The sequence below is a fragment of the Giraffa tippelskirchi genome, chromosome 5 (assembly GCF_054371585.1).
Source record: "Giraffa tippelskirchi isolate mGirTip1 chromosome 5, T2T-mGirTip1v1.2.pri, whole genome shotgun sequence".
Taxonomy (NCBI): domain Eukaryota; kingdom Metazoa; phylum Chordata; class Mammalia; order Artiodactyla; family Giraffidae; genus Giraffa; species Giraffa tippelskirchi.
This window is the reverse complement of record NC_137279.1, coordinates 27175411-27187415: the sequence shown is the minus strand read 5'-3', so window position 1 is coordinate 27187415 and position 12005 is coordinate 27175411. Positions and strand designations below refer to the sequence as shown.

The 12005-nt window shown below is 48.6% G+C and overlaps 1 protein-coding gene across 1 annotated transcript in view; it reads right to left on the bottom strand.

The window, feature by feature from the left end:
• The window catches only part of KAZN (kazrin, periplakin interacting protein), a 1354882-nt gene that overhangs the window by 8605 nt on the left and 1334272 nt on the right, over positions 1 to 12005 (bottom strand). The window contains exons 14-16 of the mRNA XM_081492179.1: positions 8382 to 8613; positions 6809 to 6910; positions 6348 to 6514 (exon numbers count right to left, since the gene is read on the bottom strand). Coding sequence (XP_081348305.1) covers positions 6348 to 6514; positions 6809 to 6910; positions 8382 to 8613 — 501 coding nt within the window. The remainder of the gene's footprint in view (positions 1 to 6347; positions 6515 to 6808; positions 6911 to 8381; positions 8614 to 12005) is intronic.

The window sequence follows — 12005 nt, the reverse complement described above, 5'->3', positions numbered from 1 at the left end:
GGGCCATGTACTAGCCCCAGAGGTAAAGCTGTGACAAGGCCTGTTACTCTCTGTGCTTCGGAGTCGCGTCTGAGTTCATAACGAAATCATTCTCCGCAGAAACGCTAATGAGAAAACTTGAGCAAAGCGACTGAAAGCGGAGCCCCATGTAACTAACTGAAGAGGAAACTGCTTCATTGAGACACTCTAGCGCTCCTGGGAGGTCAGGGCACATGAACTGTCAGTTATCATGGGGCATCTCTGCTTCAGGCACTGCGTTCACTTTGCCTCACCAGTCACACTCAGGGATGGAGGCTCAATGTAGCAGATCCACTTCGTTATATACAACACAGTAAAGCAACTATCTCTTCAGTTGCTCAGTTGTGTCTGACTCTTTGCGACCCCATGGACTGCAGCATGCCAGGCCTCCCTGTCCATCACCATCTCCAGGAGCTTGCTCCAACTCATGTCCATGGAGTCAGTGATGCCATTCAACCATCTCATCCTCTGTCGTCCCCTTCTCTTCCCGCCTTCGATCTTTCCCAGTATCAGGATCTCTTCTAATGAATCGGCTCTTTGCATCAGGTGGCCAAAGTAGTGGAGCTTCAGCTTCAGCATCAGTCCTTCTAATGAATATTCAGGACAGATTTCCTTTAGGATTGACTGGTTTGATTTCCTCACAGTCCAAGGGATGCTCAAGAGTCTTCTCCAACACCATGGTTCAAAAGCATCAGTTCTTTAGCGCTCAGCCTTCTTTATGGTCCAACTCTCACATCCATATATGACTACTGGAAAAACCATAGCCTTGACTAGATGGACCTTTGTTGGCAAAGTAATGTCTCTGCTTTTTAATGTGCTGTCTAAGTTGGTCATAGCTTTTCTTTCAAGGAGCAAGTGTCTTTTAATTTCACGGCTGCAGTCACCATCTGCAGTGGTTTTGGAACCCAAGAAAATAAAGTCCCAGTTTAAAAAATGGGGGAAATAAAGGAAATACTCAATAATCAGAAAGAGACTTATTAACCCAGAATTTCTGGATCTAGCTATTCCACCTTGAATGTACCCAATTCCCGAGCCACTAGTAAACTTTTGTTTCAATTGAAGACTTATCTAAAAAATAAAAAAGTTCCCTGGGAGGGCCCAGGGGCAATGAAACCCCTGCCCGACAGTTCTTCTGTTGTTCTGACCACTCTTCCTACTCTTTAGGGAAGCAGCCAAGTGTGGTGCTTTGAATCCCATCTCCTCAGTTTTTATCAGCTAACAGCCCCAGGCAAGACGTGTAACCTTGCTACAGTACCTCAGTTTCCTCATCTGTGAAATGGGGCTCATGCACCCACCTCCAGAAGGTGGTGACAATGTGCTAGGTTCTGAGCGTGGCCCATGGCAGAGCTCAGCAAACGGTTATGGTGGTTTGATAACCTCACCTTATGACTGCATCTGGAAGGGGAAGGAGGAGAGAAGGGAGGGAGAGGCTGGCTGACTCTTGCATCCTTGGACATACAAAGGCACACTTTTGGGGGCCATGGGTCATAAGGCCACAGGATGGGAAGGGGTATTTACAAGAGAGATGCAAAGCTTGTCTCAGGCCTAAAGCTTCAGAGGCCTAAAGGCCACTCTTCTCAGGCCTAATATTCAGAATCTGAATGAATTACAGGCTGAATCCCTCTTGGCTCTGACCTTGTATTAGTGACAGAATATACCGTCCTTCAGGCAAGTGCTGGAGATGGTCATGCATTTTCATCAAGGCTTTTCTTCTGGCTCCTGTGATGCTCCAGTGAATGCCTTTGGAATAGTATGGCTACCTCCTGCATCCTTTTGGTCCACTGGTTTATTTCTCTCTCTTTTAAAAAAAATTTCTCTTTTTCTTTAACTTAAGCACAGTACTATGACAGAGGTGGTAGTGAACCAGTGTTTACCAAGAGAAATAAGAAGTCAGTGAGTGTCAAAGCAGACATCACAAGATAATGTGAGAAACTGCTCTGCCTTGATCCCTTTAGTATATGGTTGTCATGGCAATGAGAGGAGGCTGGAGAATAAGATGTCATATGGGAACCTATTAACTCTAGGTAAATGTGCCTTTCCAGGAGGAGGATTGGGTGCTAATATTTCCTGTCTCCCTGGTCATGGGACATTAACACATGGTGACTATAATTTCCTGAGATGCTTTGAGCTGACTACCTTCCTGCGACTACAGGCATCACATTGACTGGATGATGTGGGGTCACAGATGTGATCAGGGGTCATATCTCCTGGGGAGCAGAATCAGGCAATCATTAGCCCCTCTCCAGGCTTCCTAGTGTGGTGGAGGGTCAGAGGTTGATAGATTACAGCATTGCCATGGACTCCTGTCTAGTCACGAGCAGGTCACAGCACCTCTTTGAAGCCTGTTTCCCTATTCATCAAAGGAGGCTATGATTCCTTCTCACTCAGCTTCCTTTATGAGGAGTAGGAGTGAGTGAAACAAGGGATGTGACAGCTCTTTGTTGAAGATGATATATGACATCAATGTGAAGGCTTGTCGTGATGACCATCACCCTGGTCCACCCAGCCTGGGATTCAGCTGGGATGTAGTCCTGGGTTGGTCTGTAATCCTATTGCAATGGTTCAGGATGTTTTCTCAAACTGGAATCTTTCCACCCAATCTGATCATTCTGGGAGGACTCACCCCAAAAGACCAGCACCACCTGCCCTGCCCTTTCTCTGGAAAGCTTCCCTGCCCTTCTCTCAACAACAGAGAAGAAAAAGGAGCAAGAAGGCAGAAGACAGGATGAGATGCTGAGACCATGAAAGAGATGTCCTGGGCAAAGCCCATAGATCTTGGTTAACATAAACCCATTAGACCTTCCCAAGTGTCTCACCACCTGCCTGGGGATCACTATTTCCCTGATGTTTGGTTTAGCTGGGGACTCTTGTACCAACAGAAGTGGGCTCTAAAATTCATTAGAAACTCAAAAGTTTGTCTCCCCTCAGCCAACTGCAAGTCTGCTCCCCTGGCCCATGGCAAGGTCTCAGCAAAGGGCCGCGAGGCTCCAAAATCCCACGTGAAGACTTTGAGTCATCAGCCGTGATGTCAACTCATGGAGAGAAGCAGCATCAAGGAAAGAGGTCATAACAGGGAGACCAGCTTGAGGTCTGGTCCTTCTAGTTCCCTGCCTGAGCAGCCTCAGATTCCTCAGAGGTAAAATGAGGAGCCTGAACTGAGTCAGTTTCCCTCTTCGTCATCCTGGTATCTACCTTCATCTAGTTCTTGAAGGAGTCTCTGACCTCCCAACAACATAAGAACCCACCCTATCTGTGCGCCCCCTCAAGAAACTCCACTAGTGTTCATCCACTAATCTTAGATACCTCACGGGAGGGGGGTCAAGGGTTTAAGTATCACGTGAATGCTAATGAATTAGTCACATGGCTAACGTTTAGCTAGACCTACCCCTCCAGGGCTCAGAATATCTTAAGCTTGTTACAGATTACATGGCTCCAGAAGGAAGGTAGAGGAAAGTGGAAGATTCTGAGGAGAAAAACCTTTTTCCTGCACCTATTGCTTCATGGATCATGGAATAGGGTGAAAGTGAAAGTCGCTCAGTTGTGTCCAACTCTTTGCAACCCCATGGACAATAGAGTCCATGGAATTCTCCAGGCCAGAATACTGGAGTGGGTAGCCTTTCCCTTCTCCAGGGGGTCTTCCCAACCCAGGGATCAAACCCAGGTCTCCCACATTGCAGGCGGATTCTTTACCAGCTGAGGATAGGGTACTTGTCATAAAAACCACCTAAGCATGCTTAAAATGCTGAAAATGTAGATTCCCAGGCTCTGCCAGCAGATGCTGGTCCTGCAGGTCTGAGTCAGGGATGTGGGAATCTGCAGTTCACAAGAGCACTGATGATTCTGCTTCAGGGTCTATGAGAACTGCTTGCGTATGCGCCTGCTGTTAGGGGAGGGCGGCCCAGGGCACCTGGACCTTGTGACAGATACAGAATTTTGTTCTACCTGCATAACATGGGGTGTGACTCGGCTGCTCTCTGAGGCCCCATGTGGTTTGGGGATTGAGTACTCAGGCCTGATACATAAAGCCTCAGTTTAAATTTGGTGTGCTAAGTTGCTTCAGTCATGTCTGACTCTTCGTGACCCTATGGACTGTAGCCTGCCAGGCTCCTCTGTCCATGGGATTCTCCAGGCAAGAATGCTGAAATGGGTTGCCATTTCCTTCTCCAGGGGATCTTCCTGATCTAGGGATTGAACCTGTGTCTCCTGCACTGGCAGGCGGGTTCTTTACCACTAGCACCACCTGGGAAGCCCTCAAATCTGGCATCTGTTAACAAAACAAACTAACCTTAGCTAGACTGACCAAGAGTTAAAAAGAGTGATGACTCAAATTACTAGAACTAGGAATAAGAGAGGGGGTACATGCATGCTAAGTTGCTTCAGTCATGTTTGACTCTGTGTGACCCTATGGACTGTAGCCTGCCAGGCTCCTCTGTCCATGGGATTCTCCAGTAAAGAATACTGGAGTGGGTTGCCATGCCCTCATCCAGGGCTCTTCCCAACCCAGGGATGGAACTCATGACTCTTATGTCTCCTGCGTTGGTAGATGGGTTCTTTACCACTAGTGCTACCTGAGAAGCCTGAATGAGGGGATAACTTTATACAAATAAGAGGGATTACAAGAAAATGATCATATTATCAATTGTATATGCTAACAAATTAGCTAACCTAAATGAAACAAATTCAGAAAGATATAAACTATATACACTACTATAAACAAAATAGATAACCAATAAGGACTTACTTTATAGTACAGGGAATTATACTCAATATTTGTAATAATCTATAAGGGAAAAGAATCTAAAAAGGAATATACTTATGTATATAAATCACTGTGGTATACACCTGAAACTAATACAATATTGTAAATCAACTGTACTTCAATTTAAAAAAAAATTTAGGATCCTATAAAAAAAGATACAAACTACTGAAACTGACTCCAGAAGAAACAGAAAATCTAAATAGACCTACAATGAGTAAAGAGATTGGATTAGTAATAATTAAAAAAAAAGAAACTTACCACAAAGAAAAGCCTAGGATCAGATGGCTTTATTGATGACTTTTACCAAATGTTTAAAGAACAATGAACACCAATACTTCATAAATTCTTCCAAAACACAGAAGAGGAGGGAAAACTTCCCATCTCATTCTATGAGGCCAATATTACTCTGATACCAAAACTGGACAAAAATATCAGAAGGAGATTACAGATCAATATCCCTTGTAAATATGAATACAAAATTCTTCCTCAAAATACTAGCAAACTAATCCAGCAACACATAAAAAGATTATACACCATGCCACCATGACCAATTGGGATTTATCCTTGGAATACAAGGTTGATTCAATGTCTGAACATCAATCAACATGATATACCATTTTAATAGAATAAAGGAGAAATCTGGGCTCTGCCATTTACTAGCTGTTTGACCTTAGGAAAGTACCTTGGGCCCTTTAAACAAGTTTCTCCATCTATAAAAGAGAGACTGTGAAACTGATTGCTTAGTATTGTTATGAGGATGTAATTGTGCACATAGCATGTGCTCAATAAAAGGTCATCTAACCCTAACCACATCATCTTAAGGAGAGAGCCCACTGGGAGGGGCCTAGTTTATCTGCTCAGGTGTTGATTCCCTGATCACTTTTCAGATGAAGAGACTGGGGGAGAAGGGCTGACATGGTCTGCTCCCCTCGATGGTAAACACCACTAACACATCTGCCCCTGTCTCCAAACCTTTGTCCCCACGTCAGCCCTACCTGGAATGACCATCTAAACCTCTTAGGCCAGTACAAATCCTCCTCAGCTCAAACCCCACACTCAGATGGCCTTCCTCATACATACTGACCTTTCTCCCTTCTCTAAATGCCCCGTGTGTGTGTATGTGTGTGTGTGTGTGTGTGTGTGTGTGTGTGTGAGTGCTCAGTTGTGTCTGACTCTTTGCGACCCCATGGACAGTAGCCCACCAGGTTTCTCTGTCCATGAAATTTTCCAGGCAAGAATTCTCCACTGGAGTGGCTTGCCATTTCCTATCCAGGGATTCATCCCTGGGTCTCTTGCCTCTTCTGCACTGGCAGGCAGATTCCTCACCCCTAGAGCCACCTGGGAAGCACCACACACTTTATTCAAAAGCTGCCTGACTCCTCCTTTACCTCTTCCTAGTCTATGACATTGAGGCTAAAGCACTTCACTTCACTGAGCCTGGATCTGTAAAAGGAGAACGCTGTGTTGCAAAGGAACAACTGGGACCCAGGAAGGGCACGGCCGGGACAAACCGGAAGTCAGAACCATCTGCTTCCAAAGCCGGAAGCTGCCGCCGGCAGCCCACACTCACTTGGCCGGGTGGAAGATGGCGCTCATCTCCTCCGCCAGGTGCCTCCGGAGGATGTGCTTCCCACTGGGGATGCCCAGGGCGGTGGCCATGGCCTCAGCGTTGAACGTGGGTTCCAGCACCAGCACGGCGCCGTGGACGCCACTGTTGGTCAGGTTGTCCGCATACTCCTGAGGGCAAGGCATGGGGCTGGTGAGCCCGGGCGGCCGCCCTGCTGGCCTGAGGGTGGGGGTGCCCCAGGGGGAACATGTCCTCAAGAGCAAGGGCTTGACCCCCGCCCCCCGGGGACTAGTGTATTTAATCCTGAGGGGGTACCCCATCCTTACTCTTTTTAAGGCCTTTAGAATAGCGACTGGGCTACTTTTTCACTGATAAACCCCAGACCTAGGCAGGCTGCCCATAAATGCTTGTTGAGGGAGAAGATGGCTGTGGATTCAACCCTGGACTGGCTTCAGACCTCTCACCTTCAAGTCAATGTCTCGCACCCACTTGAGCACCCGCTGGTTGGTCCAGACCACGGGGTCTATGTTCTGTGTCTCGCAGCGGGCCCGGCGCTCCTGGAGAGCCTGTGGGGAGGGAGAGTGGGTCAGCTGGGAGGCCAAGGGGGCATGCCGAGATCACACAGGGAGTGAGGGTCTGTGGTGCTGGCAGGAGCCTCGGCATGCTGATGCGAGGGGTCCTGGCTAGATCATCCATGGCTGCTTTAGTCATGTCAGTCCTTTCCTTCTGGGAAATGGGGAGAAGCCTGCCTCCAGGGATGGAGGAGCCTAGAGGCGGAGCCACCTGCATGCAGAGTGTGGGGCCAGGTGGGATCTACAGCAGCTGCCTAGTTTGTGTAGCCCAGCCTCCACCTGTCTAGTTTGTATAGCCCAGCCTCCACCTGCCTAGTTTGTGTAGCCCAGCCCCCACCTGCCTCGTCTGTATAGCCCAGCCCTGCTCACCTGACTTGGAGTAGGGGCTCAGTGCATGTCTGTTAAGGGATGCCCCTACATGAGGCTGCCTATTTCCACACTTCACTGTCATGTTCTTCCCACACATCACCTCCTGTACCAGACTGGGGCTCACAGAGGGCCAGGGCCTGTGTCCTCATCACTTCCTGTGCCCAGGGCTCTGGCTTGGGTGTTTGAGAAGGCCAAAAAGTCCCCTCTTCTGTCCCTCTCCCCCTGACCCTGAACTGCTTGTGCTCTGACAGTGCTCTGAGAAGAGTAGGCCGTTTGCACTCAGCCCTGGCAGCCCAGGGCCCCTCCCTAGGGGGAGTAGCTGGAGAGATGTACTAGGTTTGGAGGAAGCTGAAGCAGACACCCTGTGCTCTCTCGCTTGGCAGCGATCAGAACAAGGGGCACTCAAAGTCCAAACTCTACAATGTGCCCCACAGCCCCCTGGTTACCTGTCAGCATCCCCGTTCACTCGCCCGCCTCAAACCCAGCACAGAACCACACAGGACTCTCAGTTCTGCTGCTGCAGATCTATCCTCTGGGTCTTAGTCTATGCTGTTCCTTTGCTAGATTGCTTTTCCCCTCATACCTTCTATTGACTGGTACCCGGAATTCCTCCCTTCAGGTCTCAGTTTAGCTGTCACTATCACTGGAAAGGCTTCCCTTGTCCCTCTAAAAGCCTTTTCCTCTGGATTTTCATAAAACCCCGGGCTTCCCTCATTGGGACAACCTTCCATGACGTTGTGGCCACAAGCTTCTTCGTGGTTGCCCCTGATATGCAGTGAGTTCCTGGAGAAAGAGTGTTTCCCTTTTCCTCTGAATTGAGCACAGGGTCTGGTTCATCCCTAATAAGCAGTTGTTGAAAGGAGGGAGGGAGAAAGAAAGGGATGGATGTGTGGATTGATGGAAAGGTGGATGGATGGATGGAGAGATGCATGGATGGAGAGATGCGTGGATGGGCAGAGAGTGGATGCATGGAATGATGGACAGGTAGTTGGATGGATGGAGAGATGTGTGGATGGGCATATGGTTGGATGGACAGACAGCAGATTCCAGAAGGGAAAGCAGGGCTGCAGAAGGTGCCCTGCACCCTGGTTCTCACCTCCCTGCTGAAGTTCACTTGGTACAGCAGCTCGATCCCCAGCAGGATGCTGACCTGGTGGAACTTCTTGGACACATTCAGGTGCTTCTCCAGGTCCCGCTTCATCAGGGAGTTCAGCATCCGCCCATCAACCAGGTGGTTTTGGAAGGCCTGGGAGTACTGGGACAGGCCGATGTCATTGAGCCAGGCCTTGGCCACCCAGTGATGGTCCAGGTCAGCGGCTTTGGACAGGCTGGTAAGGAGAGACACAGCCGGAGAGAGGGATGGGTGGGGAAAGGTGGCAGAGACAGAGAGACGGGGAGAAATGGGGTAGAGATGACCAGAGAGAGAGCAAAATAATGGGGTCAGGAGAACCAAGAAAGTCACAGAGATAGATAGGAACAGTGATGGAGTGGAGAGACGGAGAGAAAGACAGAGGGGAGCAAGGGGAGAGGCGGATGCAGGGGAGAAAGAGGAGACAGGGAGAGACATGGGGAGAGAGGGACAGAGACATAGGAGAGAGACAGAGACACAGAGGGGAGAGACAGACAAGGGAGGCGGAGACAGAGGGAGAGACAGAAGCAGGCAGCGAGCCCCAAAGAATAAAAAAGGATCAACAGACAGAGGGTACAGGAAGAGAAAACACCACATTCAGACACACTGAGAATGGGAAGGGACAATGACAGAGCCGTGGGAATGAATGCAGCAGTAAGCAGCACCTCTGGGGACTGGGTACCTCCCAAACCCCTGCCCCACCCCACCCCCATCCCAGAGGCCACTGCAGAATTCCTGAGGCCCGTAGAACCTTGGCTGGGGCCAGTCTCTCCTTGGACTTGGCCCAGAGTCACAGAGTGGCACATCTTGGAATCAGATTTAAACCCCAAGTTTTGCTTATTCCAGCTCCTCTCCTCACCATCATTATCTTAGATTTTCTGTATCCCACACTGAACTTCGCCCAGTGCCGAATGTGTGCGTGTGTAGTAGGTGCACAGGGAATCCTTCCCAAGTGAACAAAAGGATGGTCCCCTCAGCTGTTATTCCCCTGTTCACCACAGGGTGGCAGCTTCGAAGAAGGAATGAGGACAGTGCCTCCCACCTGCGGAAGGACTTTAAAAAATGACCTGAGGTAATGCCGGGCTTCAACAGTACCTGAACCGTGAACTTCCAGATGTTCAAGCTGGATTTAGAAAAGGCAGAGGAACCAGAGATCAAATTGCCAACATCCGTTGGATCATCGAAAAAGCAAGCGAGTTCCATAAAAACATCTATTTCTGCTTTATTGACTATGCCAAAGCCTTTGACTGTGTGGATCACAAAAACTATGGAAAATTCTTAAAGAGACGGGAATACCAGACCATCTGACCTGCCTCCTGAGAAATCTCTGTATGCAGGTCAAGAAGCAACGGTTAGACCTGGACATGAAACAACAGACTGGTTCCAAATAGGAAAAGGCGTATATAAAGGCTGTATATTGTCACCCTGCTTATTTAACTTCTATGCAGAGTACATCATGCGAAATGCCGGGCTGGAGAAGCACAAGCTGGAATCCAGATTGCCGGGAAAAATATCAATAACCTCAGATATGCAGATGACACCACACTTATGGCACAAAGTGAAGAAGAACTAAAGAGCCTCTTGATGAAAGTGAAAGAGGAGAGTGAAAAAGTTGGCTTAAAGCTCAACATTAAGAAAACTAAGATCATGGCATCTGGTCCCATCACTTCATGGCAAGTAGATGGAGAAACAATGGAAACAGTACAGACTTTATTTTTGGGGGCTCCAAAATCACTGCAGATGGTGACTGCAGCCATGAAATTAAGTGACACTTGCTCCTTGGAAGAAAAGCTATGACCAACCTAGACAGCATATTAAAAAGCAGAGACATTACTTTGCCAACAAAGGTACGTCTAGTCAAAGCTCTGGTTTTTCCAGTAGTCATGTATGGATGTGAGAGTTGGACTATAAAGAAAGCTGAGTGCTGAAGAATTGATGCTTTTGAACTATGGTGTTGGAGAAGACTCTTGAGAGTTGCTTGGACTGCAAGGAGATCCAAGCAGTCAATTTTAAAGGAAATCAGTTCTGAATATTCATTGGAAGGACTGATGCTGAAACTCCAATACTTTGGTGACCTGATTCGAAGAACAGACTCATTGGAAGAGACCCTGATGCTGGGAAAGATTGAAGGCAGGAGGAGAAGGGGACAACAGAGGATGAGATGGTTGGATGGCATCACTGACTTGATGGACATGAGTTTGAGTAAGCTTCATGAACCTGTGATGGACAGGAAAGCCTGGCATGCTGCAGTCCATGGGGTTGCAAAGAGTCGGACACAACTGAGTGACTGAACTGAACTGAATGCCAGGCAGTGAACTGCATTGCCTAAGTGGGAGCCTTGGGGGACCATGAAGGGATCTGGATGTGAAATGGAAATGATGGGCCTACAGAGTGATGCTGTCCCCTGTGGTTGGCAGAAGGAGTGCCCCAAACCCACTCCCCAAGGGAAGGTAGAGTGGAGACTGTGAGGACTTACTGGCCAAGCTGGAGACCTGGGTGGGATTTTCCACCTGCCCTGACTCAGCTTCCTCTTTTCTCCTCTCCACTGCTCGCTCTAGGCACTGTCATTTGTCCCCTGAACTTTGCCCTCTCACTGGTCTCCATGCCTCTGGAGCCCCTCTAGTCCCTTCCCCAGGGTGGAGCTAGCAGATCATGCCCCTGCTCCTGCTGGTGTCCTCCACGGCTCCTTGCTTGCTTCCTTCCAAGAATGTGTATTGAGCTCTGTATCTGAGTAGATGCTGCCTTATAATGGGCACATCTTCCCTCCTCACCCCTTCCTTTCTCCACCCCCACACTCTCCTGTCTCTGGCTGACATCCATTTCTAGGGCTCCGGATCACATATGTTAACAGACACTCCCAATTCATAACTCTCCTCCCTCTTCTGGGCCCGAGATCCTAACGGGCTGCCCTCTTGACATCTCCTGGCTGTCACAGGCATCTCAAACTTAACAAGCTCCAGGTGAAATGCCCGTCCTGTCTCCCAGTTCCAGGCTCTCACTTGCCCTGCCTCTCCCCTGCCCCACCCTGTCCATCTATCAACCACTCTGGTCAGCGTGTCTGTCCCCTTGCTTCCTTTTCTGGGGTCAAGCCATGGCCACCTCTGGCATAGATTTCTGCAACTGCCTCCTGACTGCCCCCACCCCACCCCCTTGCTCCTTCTAATCCATTTCCCCTGTGGGTGCCGATGGCCTTTTAAATATATCCATCAGATCATGTCACCCCTCTACTTAAAACCCTCTCTCAGAGGAACCTTCAATGCATACTACTAAGTGAAAGAAGCCGACCTGAAAAGGCTACATACTGTATGATTCCAACAGTATGACATTCTGGAAGAGGCAAAACTACGGAGACAGCAAAAAGATCAGTGGTTTCCAGGGTTTGAGGGAGAGGGAGGGATGAATAGGTGGAACACGGAGGATTTTTTAGGGAGGTGAAACTATTCAATGTTGTATGGTAATGATGGACGCACTCTACTACATGTTTGTCCAAATCCATTGAATATACAGCACTGAGAGTGAACCCTAATATAAACTATGGACTTTGGGTAACAATGGTGTGTCAGTGTCAGTTCAACTGAAACAAACGTTCCA